Source organism: Nannobrachium achirus (assembly GCF_963921795.1).
Source record: "Nannobrachium achirus genome assembly, chromosome: 9".
Classification (NCBI taxonomy): domain Eukaryota; kingdom Metazoa; phylum Chordata; class Actinopteri; order Myctophiformes; family Myctophidae; genus Nannobrachium; species Nannobrachium achirus.
The window spans coordinates 38,434,178-38,452,207 of NC_137818.1; the positions used below are offsets into that span (position 1 = coordinate 38,434,178).

Consider the following 18,030-nt stretch of genomic DNA (forward strand, 5'->3'; position numbering starts at 1 on the left):
GTGAATGCAGCTGTGTACACACTACAGATATATAGTTGAACGTTTTGCTTGGTAATTCAATGTAATCTCAATGGAAACCAGCTTTAAAGATGCAGGACACACACAGAACGAAGCTTTGAAAGCTTTAAATCTGGTTTCCATTGAGATTACATTGAATTACCAAGCAAAACGTTCAACTATATATCTGTAGTGTGAATGAGGCATAAAGGGAAGGATTTATTTACATCAACAAAGACATTTGGGTTGTGGACTGGGTCGTGTTGAAGATATCACAATCCAGTAGATGGCGATAGTGCAACAAATACAAAAGAAGAGAAACCAGAACTAATAGTGTAGTAGAAGAAGAGTCTGTTTGTTTACATCTCTGAGAAGTGAGCAGCACTAACTAATTTGTGTTCTTTCTGGACTTGGGGAGATACTGTGTAACCACCGGCTGGTAAAAGATGTCTGTAAAACATGCCTTAAGTCGGGGGTTAGAACTCGGCCGTTCGGTCTTCCAGCTGGGCCTCCTGAAACCGGTCAGCCGAATTGCAGTAAAGCTCCGAGGTGAACGCCTCCGTGTAGGCCAGCCGGCCCGCACCGTCCAGCCTCAGGCTTTCCTGCCATCTCGGTACCGCTATTATCGCACGTCACTGAGGGGCCTCGCTGCTCAGTTACAGTCCGGCAGTTTCAGGAGATTCGGGGCTGGCTCTCCACGAAACAGGGCTGTGTTTCTGGCTTTCGGTCTCGGCGTAGGTTTGATCGAACAGCAGCTTGAGGACGACAGGAAAAGTGCGTCAACATGCCAAGAAATCCAGGTGTGTGTAATCAAGAATGATGTATAATGTGGTCTTTTGGAGAAAGGAAACGTGTGTTTGTATAGCATTAAATCAAAAATATCATAAAAAATCGAGGCAAAAAAGAAGCTGCCTTTGGGGAGCACGTGCGAATGGCACAACAATTAACTGACAGGCGCACACTGCACAGACATAACAACTGACATGTGCGTTGCGATTGGCCCTGGTGCCGGGTAATTAATTAATCACACGTGTGTGGCACTTTTGCGAGAATAAGCCACAATAGTAATTAATAAATAATACATTTTATTTATATTGTATTTTACATTTGATTTGGGAAAACAAATCTACTGTACATAATAATAAAATGCTAAAAAACAACTCTTCCATAAAAAAAGTTCTATACTTCCACCCACAGACCCTATTTAGGAAGAAGAAGTTCCAGACGCCCATCAAGCCATTTACATCAGGATACAAGCTGGAAGACTACGTTATTGGGAAACAGATTGGGAAAGGTTCCAATGCAGCTGTGTATGAGGCATCTACTCCTTTTGCCCTACACAAGAAGACTGATAATAAGTCTTCCCTGGTGGAGCTGATTGATGATAAAAATGAAAGGGAGACGTCTCATTCCATGACATGCTGCTCCCTGAGACTTTTCCCTCTGGCTGTCAAGATGATGTGGAACTTTGGGGTGGGCATTCCACAGTATTCCACATATCTGCACATGCAATGATATCCAAGCTATATTAAACAATAAACGGTTGTTACATGGTTGATAATGCATCATTAATGAGTCCTTTTATGTCCTTGTTATTAGGCAGGGTCATCAAGTGAGGCTATACTGACATCCATGTCACAGGAGCTGGTGCCAGCAAGCCCGGTCGCCTTGAAAAAGGAAAATGAGCAAATTACTCTGGATGGGTACGTTTTTACTTACAAGCAGAACAGAATTTCATGTCTAACACAGAGCCAATACTGAAACCAGTGTCTTCAAGATGAACAGCTCCGGTCTCCTTTTATGCAGACACTTTGGAGAGCAACCCAAGAGAGTGTCGGCGCACCCCAATGTGATCAGAGTGTACCGTGCATTTACAGCTGATGTCCCACTGCTACCAGGTGCCCGGGAGGAATACCCAGATGTATTGCCAGCCAGACTTAACCCTGCTGGTCTCGGCAACAACCGTACCCTGTTTCTGGTAATGAAGAAGTAAGGACTGTCATTATTCCCTTTCACTCTGATATTAGGATGTCCTTTTTTCTTTCTATAATGTTGCTAAGATGATGATGATAATGTTAGAAACCACTTGTTTAGAATGTAGGTGTATTTCTCAATCACTGATCTTTCCCAAAGTCATCGCAGTACATTGGCCACTATCTTGTAGTTATCCCAGTAACCTGCGCCAGTACCTGGAGGTGTCCACGCCAGACAGAAGGCAGGGCACTTTGATGGTGCTGCAGCTACTGGAGGGGGTGGACCATCTGTGCAGACAGGGTGTCGCTCACAGGGACCTCAAGTCGGACAACGTTTTGGTAGAGTTTGACTCAGGTCAGAGAACCCACTGAGGCGGATCATCTTTATCAGTAAACAAACAAGCTAACCTTCAGTTTTGGATACATTGATGGTCTGTTAAGAAATCTATTAACTTGGCAGTTGGCACAATCTTGCATTCTGCAGGTGGCTGCCCACGGTTGGTGATCACTGATTTTGGCTGCTGCCTTGCCCAGAGTGACCGTAGCCTACAGCTTCCCTTCAACAGTCGGTGGGTCAACAGAGGAGGGAACGCTTGCTTAATGGCACCAGAGGTAGGTAACTTGATTTTTCAGATGAGTAACTATCTGGTTGCTGTAGTGCAACTACAGTAGGTCTACCGTGTAAAGAGTGCCTAGTGCCTACATTATAACTACAGTAACAAACATGATTCATTAAACATTATTTTGTTTGTACTTAATGTTGTTCGTCATTGCAACTTGTACCTTTCTAGGCTAATAAATCCAACTCTCTCTTCTTTTTTTTTTATATATCATTTGATGCTCAAAGGTGGCAACTGCAGTTCCGGGTAATGGGGTTGTCATCAACTACAGTAAGGCAGATGCTTGGGCTGTGGGTGCCATCACATACGAGATATTTGGCCAGCATAACCCATTCTATGGAGCTGGTGGGCTGGATAGCAGGACTTTCCTGGAGAAGCAACTTCCTCCCCTTTCTTCTAGTGTTCCAGCTGATGTTCAGTTGGTGTCCCAGTTACTCCTCAGAAGAAACCCAAACAAGGTATATAGTACAGCTATCGAGAAATAGGTTCAACTGAATAGCACCATTTTGCTTTAAAATAATATAGTATGGGGGGCACGGTGGCGCAGTCGGTAGCGCTGGTGCTGTCAACTCACAGCTAGACCCTTGTCCCCTAGGGTAGGTACCCTCACAAAAAACATGCAGTAATCCTGGTCTCTATACTGCCTCCCCCTGGTCAGCAAGGCGCCTGATGGAGGAGAAAGGAACTGGTTGGAATAACGTGTTACTTCCAGGCGCTACGTCCTACCGGGGAAACCCCCTCTTGCCAGTGTGATAACTAAGAAGCGCACTGCTCTCAGTTCTCCCCAGTTTGGCAGAGAGAGAATAGCGCCCAGGATTACAGCTTTGGCAATTGGCACTGGGTGAAAAATGGATGACAAAATCATGAGATAAAAAATTAAAAACAAAATATATAGTATAGGTTGGCTAAAAGATAATAACGCTATTCTTGATGTTTTTCTGTGTTCTTCTGGCTGTCTAGGCAAAAGATGTGTTCAAGTCAAAGTGTAAGCCAGCCAAGTGTAATGAAATAAAATGTCTTTTACTGCAATCATCATACACATGATTACTGTCTCCGCAGCGTCCCAGTGCCCGTGTGGCTGCCAACATGCTGCATCTCAGCCTCTGGGGACGGAGGGCACTGGCCAATCAGGATAGTGCCAGCATGAAGAAAGTAGCAGATTGGTTACTGTGTCAGTCTGCTGTAGTCCTCCTAAGGGGCTGCGGTGGACCCACAGGGAACAGTGTGGAGGCAGAGCTGCAGAGGTGCTTCCTGTCTAACGTGGAACTAGAGGACCTGCGCACTGCTGTGGGCTTCCTCCTGTATGGACGGAACCAGCACCAAGCTTGCATCATAACAGCTTAGAACCACCTGCACTGACAACTGGGAATAAATCAGGAATGTTGTAGTTGGTGTGTGTGGTGGGGGTGTCATAGGCTTCTAGACAACGATTTAGTGTGTGTGTGTGTGTGTGTGTGTGTGTGTGTGTGTGTGTGTGTGTGTGTGTGTGTGTGAGAGAATGAGATGAGATGAGAGAGTGAAAGTAAAATCCCCTCAATTTACATTTGTTCACTCACAAATGTAATAAATTAACACTGAGGATATTATATTGTTATTGTGAAAATATATGCACTTTTACAAGATTCAACATTGATTCATGTGTCTGTGCTGCTCATCAGAACAGGTCTATGCAGGTGCTGTTGTAGGCATTACTATTCACAGCTACACGGGTAGTGTGTATCAAAATAATGATACACACTCTGTCTCACATAATTAATGAAAGAAAGAAATGGCTGCCAGTTTGTCTTTAGACAACTGTGTGTGCGTGTGTGTTTTTGCTGAGTATTAATCAAGCTTAAAGCGATTATTCTTGGTGTGGTTTGCACTTTATAAAATATGGAAATACTGTATTCTCATAATTGAAATGTTGAATTGTTCCTTCACCATTTATGTCCAGAATAGTTTTGAACTAAAGCCATGTTATTAAATATATGAAATAATAGAAAACTTAATCATATTTAATATTATTTCAAATATTTAATCACTTTTAACAGAAACATTATAAGATAAAATTAGCCTAAAAGGTAGGCTACTGTATGTCATAGTCATACGATGGAGAATGTGTAGCCATTTTGATATTAATGGGGGTGAGCAATAATGTGTAAAATATTTATGAAAATGTATTTGTGTTTTAATCTCTATATGCCTATTCGCCTGTTTTAATAAAGCTATAACCTGATATTCCTGCTGAGTCAGAAGACAGTTATTATAAGGTCATAATAGCCCCTTGGCCTAGTTCCAAGTAGAAACGCCCCCAACATTGATCAGAGCGAGAGAGACCAATGAGATCAACACATGAACGGACCGTATTAGGATTACAGGAAAACATATGACAGACAGCACTCACTCCTTTCCTTTGACTAGCGACTGACTGAAGTTTGTTTTCGTTCACGTTTTAGTGTGTACTGTGTATTCGCGATAGTGCACAACTGTAGGTATGTTGTCGAAGAACCTGATAAGTGGTCGCAGTATTATTTCAAGAGCTCTGCGACCATGTTTTGGAAGTTTTGCAGAGAGCCGCCCTCTAACGTCAAGGCAAATATTGAAACCATGCGACTTCGACGGACCAAGTCCTCGCCTAACCCCCAAAAGAACTTGCTCAGGAAAGCCATACAATGTGCCTCCTAGCGCTGAATTTGTCGCCAGAGTCTCTGGAATTGCTACAATGGCTAAGCTGCCCTACCAGGAGACAGCGGATGGACTTGACGCTGCATTTGTTGGTGTTCCAATTGACACTGGAACTTCTAACCGACCTGGAACAAGGTGGTGTACATATCTGTACAGTCTACAAACGTTGCTACCCTGCTCCTCTGATCGGTCAATCGTATGTTAACAAATCACTACTGAAATCAATGTTACATTCCAATAAATAATGATGCCACCTGCCCGTTATGTGAAATTAATTATTAATTAAACGCCGCTACTATATCATATTTTTACCATTGGATTATGAACAACGTTCACCCTGGTGTCCTTATTTTGGGTATAGCCTATACTTATACTGTATGTTAAATGTTTTTTAAACGTTTCCAATCAAAAATACACAATCAAAATGTGTGTGTGTGTGTGTGTGTGTGTGTGTGTGTGTGTGTGTGTGTGTGTGAATACATAGGCCTACATAATATAATATAGTGTGTGTGAGTGAAATTGTACAAGCTACATACATAATAATAGTATATTGAGAGAGATCTACAAGCTCACATTACATTACACGTGGCTGCTGTGACTGTGAGCTTGCATAGGTCAGATATCATATCGCGCGCGCGCACACACACACACACACACACACACACACACACACACACACACACACACACACACACACACACACACACACACACTCTCACATATAGGCCTAGGGCTTAAGTAGGGCTACTTACTTGAACCCCAGCATTCATATTCTGGACGGAACATGGCCAAGAAATAGCAAATCTTTTAGAAGCTCACAACTGTCTGTCTCTGTCTTCCATTGTGAGCTTGTAGATCGGCTATTTTTGGTGAAGAGGATTAGTGGAAACGGAATAAAAGTGGTTGAATTACAGAGCCAACTCAGGTCCAGTTTACTATCTAGATAAGAGTTATAATGGTTAAATCCACTGGGGTTCCATTCATCATGGTTGTTTCTGGGCCATTCATTGCATTTCCTCAGATTAATCTGTGTTGCATTGAAGTAGGAAATTAAAATAATGCAACAAATAGAATGCAACAAAGACACTGTAAATTCCCATGCTGGGCAGCCAAGGATAATATCCACTCACTCAATCCACAACAGGTTTGGCCCACGGCAGATCCGAGCAGAGTCTGCTCTGCTGCGGGCGTACAACAGTGGCACCAGAGCAGCACCCTATGAGTCACTGATGGTTGCTGATATTGGGGACGTCAATGTCAATGTGTATGACCTGAAGGACACCTGCAAACGAATCAGGGAGGCCTACCGAAAGATCCTGGCCACAGGATGTATCCCTCTGACTATGGGTGAGAATGTCTGCTAAAGAAAAAGACAATGATAATGTTCCTATACTACAGACCTCTGTCCGGTTTAAGAAGTGATTAAATGAATGCACACGGGACAGTGTTTGATTATTTGCCAAACATAATGCAGACCACTGACAATTACAGTGCAAAGGTTGCCCACTATTTGGCAAGGGCCTTTCATTCCCTACAAATATTAAGCCATCACTGCCATTTTATCTTGAAGATTTATTCTGGTAAAACTTGTCAGATGTTTTGATCATAATAGCAAGACTAGAAACAAGAGTCTAAAAGCCCCTAGAGCAGGGTTTCCCAAGAGCAGGAGTGGTGCAGAACCCTTTGATAATATTAAAGACCTCTGCCCTAGACTCTTGCTCTGACCCAAGTCACCCAACTGACAATGTGCTGGTGGAGGAAAAGTCATGGAGTCACCTAAGTTTATCCTGGAACCTGCATATTAGGTTATACGATACATATCTTATATGAAATGATATGATATATTATGAGATTTTTCATAAATGAATTTCCTATTATTGTATACTTAACTTTGTCGTACGACAGTACATGTCAAGCAAAAAGCTCACAACATGTCATGATGCATTACATTTTTGAAAGTTTTCATCTATAAATGTTATGCTCAAAATAGAGACACATAATGTTGTCAGTGAAATAAGCTTGAAACTAAATAACTACATTTATAATAACTACATTGGATCGATTGGAACACAAGTTCTTATTTCATGTCCTGAACAATAACCATTTTGAACATACAGGTGACTGCCTGACTTACCAGTCACAAAATAAAACTGTCATGACTTGGTGTCCACAGGTGGTGATCACACAATTGCATACCCAATCCTTCAAGCTGTTGCTGAGAAGTAAGTAAAAGTCCATTTGCAAAGGTAAAGTCTTGTGTGACAAGATTCTGATTAAAAAAAAATTGCCAAACATATTTTTACATACCTGCCAACAAATGTTGTTTAAATAATAATAACTAAGACACCCCAGGGTGAATGATGTATATCAGACCAGTTACCCATGTATGGAGACCCCTGGTACCCATATATGGAGATCCATGTACAGTATATGGAGATATGCTGTGAGAGCCTAAGTCCTATGGTGTCTATGACATCTGACACCATACCCTTTTATGCCCATACATGGAGATCCCCGTCTGTAGAACCAGCTGAAGGAACTCCATTCTGTTAAGAGTGGTTCCCCTGACATCACAGTGATGTCAGAGCATGATGTCAGAGCGACAAACCCATGGAACCACAGTATCAGGCGTTATAGACAGAGATACATACGGACAAGCTGTGACCGTTCACATACTAAACTGTGACCTACGGTCGCAATAATAATATCTGGAATATACATAGTACTTTTCGAAGTACTCAAAGACGCTTTACATGTGTGTGGGGGGCTGGGGGTCGGGGAGAGGACAAAAAAAATAGAACAATTTTACAAGGAAAGATAAACAAAATAATTAAAAGCAAATAAAAGTTTCTGGGAAATTGCGACTGTGGTTGCCGTTTTTGCATTTTCCCATTCAAAGTCAATGAGTTTACTGCATGACTGTTAATCCATTGCAATGCTGTATCATAATCTCATTATTCTGCATTGATTTGTCAGACATGGTCCAGTAGGTCTGATACACGTGGATGCCCATGCTGACACAAGTGATGTGGTCCTTGGGGAGAAGATTGGCCATGGAACTCCTTTCAGACGCTGTGTAGAGGAAGGGCTCCTGGACTGCAAGAGGGTCATCCAGATTGGCCTGCGTGGTACAGGCTACTCACCAGATGCCTACGAGTGGAGTCGTGCCCAGGTACAGTGTTGCTCATAAGGTATTATATGGAGATCCCTGATGTCATCAGTATATGGATAACAGGATAACAGCCAGTCCGATTCCCAACGACTTGATGCTGGGCACCACTTGAGACCTTTCCGATGTGTGTACCACGTTTTAAGTCATTTGGTCCCATATACTGTAGGCACATGAACCATATTGGGATAGTGGTCGGATCTGCAGTTCTGGACAACCGGATCTCCATATATGCCAATACATTATATGGGCATATCTGCGATTCTGGCCACGTCCTTGTTGAGTTTGAAGTCAGTCAGTCGGACGGACGGACGGTTCTCGAGGTATGTGAACTACAGGCGGACGTAGTGATTTTGTGCATTTATTGTACTATAAGATTGGCTACTGCTTTTGTGTGTTGTATAGGGATTCCGAGTGGTCCAAGTAGAAGAGTGTTGGTTCAAATCCCTCACACCTCTCATGGCCGAAGTCAGGGCTCAAATGGGCAGCGGTCCAGTCTACCTCAGCTTTGACATTGATGCTTTAGACCCAGCCTTTGCCCCTGGGACAGGCACACCCGAGATAGCGGGGCTGACACCAATACAGGTAAGCTTGGTGTACCTGACCGCATTCTTATTTTATTTTATTTACAGCATCATGGTTATTATATTGTATTTTGTGTTTGTGTGAATACCTGCTAGAAAGTTGGCAGGTCAAGACTTAACAATTTGGAAATTGCCGAAAACACCCAAGAACTTTAGGTTACTAGCATAATCCCAGTTCATTAAAACACACTCCTTCCCTATGGGCAGAGGAAGTGGTGTACTTATTTGAATGGCTCCGTGCTTATATATACCTAGCCTCGCGTAGCCAGGCTTACTCATCTGCGAAGAAAAAAGCCTGTTACGACCATAGGCTGAAACGGCATGAAACGGTGCTTCTTACACCGGGAGAATTTCACCGGAAGACTGCAACATATGACGTAACTTCCGTTAACCGCAGCACTTCCGCCACTTCCGGTGTCTGCAGGTTCATGCCATTTACATCGCCTATTGTGCCCAGGGTGATATATACCTTATATATGATTAGCTAAGCATAACATTTTTATTCCATGTAGGGACTCGAGATTGTACGGGGCTGCCGTGGCCTAAACCTGGTTGGATGTGATCTGGTTGAGGTGTCCCCACCTTATGACACTACAGGTAATGGGCACGTAATATTCATCAGGAATTTAGATTTTCTTTTCTTGTGCAAAAACTAATTGCAAATGTTGTATCTTGTTTTCAACAGGAAACACAGCACTCACTGCCGCCAACCTGCTTTTTGAAATGATGTGTGTCCTTCCAAAAACAAAATACTACTAATTGGTAACAAACATTAATTCACTCAGTTGATTATATTACATTATTATATACACTGCTCAAAAAAATAAAGGGAACACCCAAAAAACCCAACATAGACCTGCCAGTCCATGTGTTCTCTGGCAAATGTCAATCGGGCTGCAAGGTGTTGGGCTGTGAGCACAGGCCCCACTTTTGGACGTTGGGCCCTCATACCACCATCATGGAGTCTGTTTCTCACAGTTTGAGCAGAAACATTCACATTAGTGGCCTGCTGAAGGTCGTTTTGTAGGGCTCTGGCAGTGCTCCTCCTGTTCCTCCTTGCACAAAGGACCAGATTGCGGTCCTGCGGCTGGGTTGTTGTCCTCCTACGGCCCCCTCCACGTCTCCTGGTGTACTGGCCCACCTGCTTCTAATGATATCAACGCACTTAATGCGAAATATTCACATGCTTTCAGACTCTTCAATGCAGAAAGTATCCAGGATACTTGGATATTCAGTATCCAATAACTCACCAATGCAGAGATATTAGTAGTAAAATGTCGACATCTAGTGGTCAACCTCAGAGGAGCGCAAAAATAAAACCTGAGGTGACTCCCAGCCTCGAACCAGATGCCAAGTGTGCTCTGTTCCCCAGTGTAACGCTCCACGCCACTGACCCCGACGGAGCGGCGCGGTATTGGGCGCCGATGACCCCCGTGAGTCGCCACCGAGGCGAGCGCTAGCGAGCCGAGTTGCCGCGACGAACGGTGGGAACGGCGCCCAATCCCACTCAGCCGCGCTACCGAGTTATGTGCCGTTATGGACAGAATAGTAAATATTCAGTCCCTCACTATCAACATCTACCCCACTATCCACGTCATAGATAATGCACAAAAAAGGAGTCACTTCATCCGTTCATTAGCTCAGTCAGTAGAGCACGGATGCAACAAACCCACGGTTTGGGTTCGATTCCCCTGAGGGGAATAATATTCAAGGCGAGAGATATCGGCGCATGCGTACTTCAAAGTATCCACGGAGGATACTCCTCCGTGGATACCCAGTGCATATTCTCTGCATTCAAACGTCTGAGAAATGGTGAAAAAGTCGGATTGAATGCGAAGAGAGCAGTCGAAGCCGGTGACTGGCCTGTCTCCTGGTATCGCCTCCATGCCCTGGACACTGTTCTGGGAGACACAGCAAACCTTCTTGCCACAGTGCGCATTGATGTGCCATCCTGGATGAGCAGCACTACCTGAGCAACTTCTGTGGGTTGCAGATACCGCCTCATGCTACCTCTAGTGGTCAGGGCACTGGCAAAATCCAGAACTAACCAAAAATCTGCCAGAAAGGATGAGGACAGGCAAATGGTCTGTGGCCACCACCTGCAAAACCATTCCTTTTTTAGGGGTTGTCTTGCAAATTGCCTCATTTTCACCTGTTGTCTTTTCCATTTGCACAACAGCAGATGAAACTGATTCATAATCAGTGTTGCTTCCTAACTGGCCAGGTTGATATCCCAAAAGTGTGATTGACTTGGAGTTACATTGCAATGATTATGCGTTCCCTTTATTTTTTTAAGCAGTGTAGAATAGGCCTATATAATTCAGGAGGTCCACAAATGAACATTTGGAACAACACTGCTGACAGTGGTTTGTTAGCAGTAGCACCTAGTGGTGAATTGTGAGAACTGCAACAGGGAGAGAGAGACTCTTCAAAGGGCCTGAGGGCCCAAGGACATGTCTTGACCCTGGTAATTAGGGGCCAGATTTATGACTAGAAATGAATTTGTCCAATGTATGGGTTTGGGGCTCTGAAGGCTCTGGATGCAGACAGGCTTGGTTTTCCCTCCTGTAATGTAAGATTTAATGCTGATGTAACAGCCAAGAAAATAAATACAGGAACGCAGTTAGTTTTTAATAAGCTCAAAGAACTAACTACTCAAACATGAAATGATATACTCTTTTTGCCAGACCCAGGGGGTCGGCCTACATAAGGCTTTGTCGGTCTGTCGGTCGGTCGGTCGGTCCCTCTTTTCCTCAGTGTGCCTGTGTTTGCCTCTGACTGCTCATCTGCCCCTCCCTTCCCTTGCTCGGCTGATTGCCTTGAGTGCCGTCACCTGTACGGGACCAGCTGAGTTGAGTTGGCTGACGAGCTGCTGAGACTATAAATTCCTGTGTGTTCATGTGTTAGTTCAGTGCTGCAAAACATTTGCCCCACAGCCATACTAGTGAAAACAGCCCATCTACAAGCTCACAAACATTTCCAGCTGCTCAGCCTATAAAATCCTGTGTGTTCATGTGTTAGTTCAGTGCCATACTAGTCAAAACAGCCGATCTACAAGCTCACTACGCTTTGTTGCTGAGACTATAAAATCCTGTGTGTTCATGTGTTAGTTCAGTGCCATACTAGTGAAAACAGCCGATCTACAAGCTCACTACGCTTTGTTGCTGAGACTATAAAATCCTGTGTGTTCATGTGTTAGTTCAGTGCCATACTAGTTTTCATTGCGGGTCTGGCACAACCAGGTGACCTGGTCTAGTTTAGATATCATGATGCGCTTGCGCTACAATGCAGGATGTCCATAATTCCATATACTGAATGAGTAAACATGTTTGTGTGAATCACTATAGGTACGTATATGCAAGAGGCCCCACTACAGTGCAAATTAAATTCACTCTGGCAGATTTCTTATATTTGCAGGCTACCAGACAAAGATAGACAAACAAACCCATTTTTAGACAGAAGGCTAGCCTCCCTACAGAGCAAAAACAGTTATTGATATTGATCAAAAATGTGCGCTTTATCTCCCAAATTTGTGAAACAGAATGACTTAATTTAATTGATATAGTTTGTAATCATTCTAATATTAAGCTTAAGATCATTCCCAACATTGTGGTTATTACCCAGTACATGTTAAAACAAGTGTATAAAATACTGACATCCTTTTGATATACAAATAATCCATAATTAAATATTTTCTGATAGATCTCATTCTTGTGCAGAATGGTATACTTTATTCTGCCGTTTGCACTTCAAGTGAATAAAAAATACCAAGCTATGCTTCTTCTGTACTTTTATTGTCCAATTGTTATAACGTATAACAAACACATACTAAATGGCCAACTGTAAGAGGGTGTCATTTTGCATTTCTTCAATCTCAAGATCTTTACCTTAGATGTTTTATGCCAAAATGAAGATCAAAAGTTAAACATACACATAGTGTGTATACAAATATAGAAAAAGAACATACAATGGAAGCTGCTGCAGCAAACCTCAACCATTCATGCAGTCAAACTTGAGGTTTTGCCATGGTGCCTACTGCCAACCAAGGGATCTGATATGAGACCTGCATGAATAAAGTCCATGTTGAAACAGCTATCATCGTCTGTTTTCAACCACTCAGCTCTCATCGGCCTCTAGGTTGATGTTGTTGCCAAACTTCGCATAGAGCTGCACCTTCAGATCATTTAAAACTTGCTGTATTGCAGATACTTGTTTTTCAAAGTTCTTCACTTCATCCTCCAGTGCTTCCTATAAAAGAGAAAGCCGTAATTGATGGGGAGGTGGGGTAGATTTTAACCTCGTGATCGCTACCATTTTCTCCACTGAAATGAACCAGCAATGGAGTCAAACATCTCAACAAGTCAGTTCCAATAAAATACATTTAACAGCTACCCATATGTCATCAACACAATTTTGAAGACAGAATATCCTGTTTCTTTTGGTCAATAAAGGGATGATACTGAATAATATTTCCACAGTGTTGCTAGCTCTTTAGCTTGAAAACGTACATACGCTGTCTAAGTAGGCTTATGTTCACCTGTGTTTCTACAGAAATCAACACGTGCTTTGTCGGTAACATGCACTTGAGGAATAGAGTTAATGAATGAGTTGTACGAAGTGAATGTTGAAATACCGGCAATGGGGTGGCGTGTTTTGCTTTACATTGTGCAAGTGTGATTGACACTTCAACTGGGATTCCTCAGAATAAGTACATTAAACACTTGAATGCAGACGTCAATGGAATCGCTGCCACACCAGTCCGAAATTGTTTGTTTACATTTATGTTCACTTGTCCTGAATACAACACAATTTCAAAGGAATGCATTTGAAATTAAATAATTCTCTAATATATAACTTTAATTAAACTTAGCTTTAACATTATCATTTACACTAGCTTTGGGATGATCTATCGATGGTAATGAACACTATTGTAGGGGCCCTTGAGTAAAAAGGAGGGTGGCTATGTGTTTTCTGAACGGTCTCCTCAATCAGATGCTGAGAAAAAGTATGCAACACAGACGCACCTTCGCAGCTTCTAGCATCTCTTGCGTTTCTTCCTGAGTGTGACTAATAAAGACATCACCGATTTGATAAGGGACCAACAAAGAGTCATCATCAAACATCATGAGGTCATCACTTGCATCCTGTAAATTCTGCAGAGCTTTCTGAAAAGAGAGATCAGCAATGTGTTAAGAGTATACAGTAGTAGTATGCACCAACAGGGATAACAAAATGATATCTTAACATGACTTAAAATAACTTCACAATACAAATGTTACAACTGTGGTCGTTAAATATAATTTGCCAAATCAAAACAATTATACCGGTATTCAAAAACTAACAATTTTACAGACATTTCAGATCAGATTTCTTAATCCAGCTTTATCCTCTCAACACATAAATCAAACTTACTTTTTTTGCTTCAATTTCATCTTTGAGTTCCGTCATTCGACTTGTGTTCCTTGCGAATTTGTTGATCTTCTGTTGGTCTTCAAAGGTCACATTGACATCTTCAACCTGCTGTTAAGACATTTACTTTAAGCCTTTGCAACTCTAGACAATAAGCTTAACTCTCATTGCACAATAAAACTTAACACATTTATAAATTTGCCCAAAATAGGGACGCAGATGGGCTTAATGTGTTTAAGGCAGTGGTTCCCAAACGTTTTAGCTCGAGAGACCCAAAAGAGAGATCAGAAGTTTGCCCGGAACACAAACTAGTGAAAACAGCAGATCTACAAGCTCACAATGCGTTGCTTCACACTGCCTTGTGAGCTTGTAGAATGGCACTACTTTTTAAGCATTTGTTTTCTACTAAATGGAAATATAGATTTTTCTTTTATTTATTTATAAATTACTTCACAGAAAAATCATTGAATTTCTTTTAATTCATTAAAATATTTGCTTTTTGAATTAATTATTTTTTAAATAATAAATAAAAACCAGAAAACCTGAAATAAGGGACCCATAAATTGTGTCCACCTTACGTCTAAAATACACTTTTTGTCCAGAAAATAAAATTACTCCACACCGCCCTCTACAGATCTTGTCAATAGAAATTTCATTGGCCAGATTTTGCTTTCCGGTGAAATATTTTCTTTTCTGGCTAAAAAATGTATTTTAGACGGTAGGAGGGGGCTCAGAGTGTACCCACTAAGGAAAGTAGGCTGTCAACTCCCTAAAGCCGTCTTTGTTTTGGTGAGTGGCGAAACTGTATTTTTTATTTTTACTACAGACGAAAGGGTGCACAGTCTTTCCTGCGAGCGCAAGAACTCATTGGTGACATAGCGAGAACTCATTCTAGAAGAAAGCAATGGACCACAGCTAGTGTTTGGGAACGACTGGTTTAAGGCAATACAGTTTATTAATGTTCATGCAGCGCTTATTTGCATGCCTATAATAACACATTAACTGTCACCTTTACCTCTTTAACAGAAGAGAAACCACTAGTTCTATCATCATCAGATTAATCACCATTTCATTTAGCAGACTGCTAGCCTGAGCTAACACTGGAGTGACATGCACGAGGGTGTGGCCACGTTTAAAATACATCAGTCGCAAAATTGGCAACCCGTCTCGGGTAAAGAATGCACATTTGCCATTTGGAACAACGTGAACTACGGTAGAACAGCAACGAAAGCATTCTTAAAATCGTAAAAAACTAACAAACAAATGTTTTACTTACTACAGTTGTCTTCATGGTGGCTGCCATCTTGGCTAGTTGGCTTCCTCACAGCTCCTCGGCTGCAGGAGGGCAATCTCATCCTACGGAACAGTTTAGTTTCTACTGCCACCTAGCGGATAGGACAACGGCATAATGTTACTGCAGATAATTAAAATGTACAACTTACAGTTAACTTACAAGTGTGTGTGTGTGTGTGTGTGTGTGTGTGTGTGTGTGTGTGTGTGTGTGTGTGTGTGTGTGTGTGTGTGGGTGTGGGTGTGTGTGTGTGTGTGTGTGTGTGTGTGGGGGGGGGGGGGGGGGGGTGTTATGGCTGATGATTGATTCATAATCCATTCATATTTATGATAATTTAAAGGAAATCTGCATCAAATTAGAGTTATTGGACCCTTACGAGACCCTGACACCGACCCAGCATATCCCTTATAGGTCAGGGTCAGTGCTGGTCAGGGAATATTTGGTCAATTTACACAAGGACAGCCAGAATTAAGCATCCTTAATGGCAATAACTCAAACATGTGATTGTAATTGAATCGACCGGAACTTCAGCTCTGCAAATATTTCTACAGCAAACAGGAGGACTGCGCCCAAGTTCAAATATTTACAAAGCTATAGAGAAGAAGAAGATGCGCCGCAGTACAATACACACAAGAGTGACAACAATATCTATTTTCAGACAGTTTTCTGAAAGAATCTACAACCCTAATCCAAACTAGTACTAGACATGGGTGGTGGAGGTTGTTTGAGGTCTCTTGTGCCACCATGTCTTCATGGAATCAAAAGTTCACAGTACAACTAGGGGAATCCAACTCCCACCTCAACATGCAGGCTATAGGATACAAAGGGACATTGTGTTCATGGATTCCAATTGCTCCATAATAAAAATATAAATCAACACTGCCACATTTTTTACTTTCTTTTATTTGTTGTGAGTAGTTCTATTATCTCAAATCACCGAACAAGGTAATTCAAGTGTCAAAAGCATCATGTCTTCCTATTTAGATTTCTACATTATTTATTACGGTATGCTGATATGGTGTTTTGCAGGTATGGGTAGAATGTTCCTGAATACTGCTGATTAGGTCTAACACTAAAATGAATTCAACATTAATTGAAATATAAATGTTTATGTATTGTTATTGACTGTTTTAAACAGCTATTGTTGGCATATTTAACATGTTTTCACTTTTGTTCACTGAAAGTCTTTCAGATATGTATGATATATTGCTGCATTAGCAAATATTTAAAAATGAAGGTCAATATACATTTTATTATTATATTTGAAAGTAATTGAAAACAATTAATTTGTCTATAAAACTATCTTTGCCCTTGATTAACTCAGATGTATCGTAATAGTGGATGCCTCTGATATCCAAATAAATATTTAATAAAAATCCTTGAAAGACTTAAAATGGAATAGAAACAGAATAAGATGAGGTCACTTTTATCGGTAAATAAATATCCCTTTATTTCTTGTTTCAAAAGAATTTCATAAAAAAAGGAAATTGGAAAACAAATGTTTAATAAGAAGTAGTGAAAATAGCTATCACAACATGTTGCATCCAGGTCGCTTCGTGATGCGTTGTGAGCTTGTAGATCTGCTATTTTCACTAGTTTAGGTCCTTGGGTCCTGAAGCTAAAACGTTTGGGAACCAGTAGAATCTAGACTGTTATTGATCCCCATGGGAGAAATTCTGGTAATCATCAAATATAGGATAGATACATGTAAAAGTAGAGAGATGGAGTAAGATAACATATGAAGAAATTAAAATAGAGCCTGACCCTAGACATCTGTACTTGCTCTGACGGATTAACAGTCAATGGCTCATTAGGTAGAGCAGCTGCTTGGGCTTCACATGGTTCCCAGTTCGATCCCCGGGTCTCCACCTGGGTTAGTGTCGAGGTGTCCTTGAGCAAGACGTAAACCCTCACTGCTCCTGCACCCAAAACCCCTGAGCACGTTGGTGCCTTACATGGTGCAAATGAATGTAAAGCACTTGGATAAATGCACTAATCATAGTCTATTAATAAGTATTGTGTATATCATCAGTTAATATAGTAGTATGCATGAATATTATATTGCTTATCGAACCACCATTGGAGATGAGATTTTAATAATATGTCGTATGGACTTCATCATTGGGTATGTGGATATACTGTACAGTCTATCAACTGTGAATATAAATACAGTCCACATCTGATCAATAATGTTCAATAAACAGTCACAAACCAATTAACCACATTCTCATGCTTAGACTTTATTCATAAGTCTTTATTCAGAAATGGCCCATAATTGACATATAGTACAAAAAAAACAGTTGCAATACCTTCATTCACC

General features: G+C 41.5%; 3 protein-coding genes across 4 annotated transcripts; 2 read left to right on the plus strand and 1 right to left on the minus strand.

Moving 5' to 3' along the window:
• The first annotated feature begins 349 nt into the window (after nucleotides 1–349).
• On the plus strand, nucleotides 350–4,777 carry pink1 (PTEN induced kinase 1). Its single transcript, XM_080733149.1, has 8 exons — nucleotides 350–797; nucleotides 1,195–1,470; nucleotides 1,597–1,700; nucleotides 1,804–1,986; nucleotides 2,162–2,325; nucleotides 2,455–2,582; nucleotides 2,818–3,048; nucleotides 3,650–4,777. The coding sequence occupies exons 1-8, from the start codon at nucleotides 444–446 to the stop codon at nucleotides 3,932–3,934; spliced, it is 1,725 nt and encodes a 574-aa protein (XP_080589275.1). The 5' UTR covers nucleotides 350–443; the 3' UTR covers nucleotides 3,935–4,777.
• Nucleotides 4,778–4,977: 200 nt separating this feature from the next.
• agmat (agmatinase (putative)) lies at nucleotides 4,978–12,726 on the plus strand. Its single transcript, XM_080732440.1, has 7 exons — nucleotides 4,978–5,392; nucleotides 6,402–6,604; nucleotides 7,431–7,479; nucleotides 8,234–8,429; nucleotides 8,832–9,011; nucleotides 9,523–9,607; nucleotides 9,696–12,726. Exons 1-7 carry the CDS (start codon nucleotides 5,067–5,069, stop codon nucleotides 9,767–9,769), a joined length of 1,113 nt encoding a protein of 370 aa, XP_080588566.1. The 5' UTR covers nucleotides 4,978–5,066; the 3' UTR covers nucleotides 9,770–12,726.
• An 80-nt stretch (nucleotides 12,727–12,806) lies between these two features.
• On the minus strand, nucleotides 12,807–15,754 carry pfdn4 (prefoldin subunit 4). 2 transcript variants are annotated; one of them, XM_080732443.1, is made up of 4 exons: nucleotides 15,696–15,747; nucleotides 14,423–14,527; nucleotides 14,035–14,175; nucleotides 12,807–13,258 (listed from the first exon to the last, which is right to left on the minus strand). In XM_080732443.1, the coding sequence occupies exons 1-4, from the start codon at nucleotides 15,720–15,722 to the stop codon at nucleotides 13,127–13,129; spliced, it is 405 nt and encodes a 134-aa protein (XP_080588569.1). In that variant the 5' UTR covers nucleotides 15,723–15,747; the 3' UTR covers nucleotides 12,807–13,126. The 2 variants fall into 2 exon arrangements, with proteins under 2 accessions (XP_080588569.1, XP_080588568.1); XM_080732442.1 differs by having other exon boundaries at nucleotides 12,812–13,258; nucleotides 14,423–14,530; nucleotides 15,696–15,754.
• Nucleotides 15,755–18,030: the final 2,276 nt, after the last annotated feature.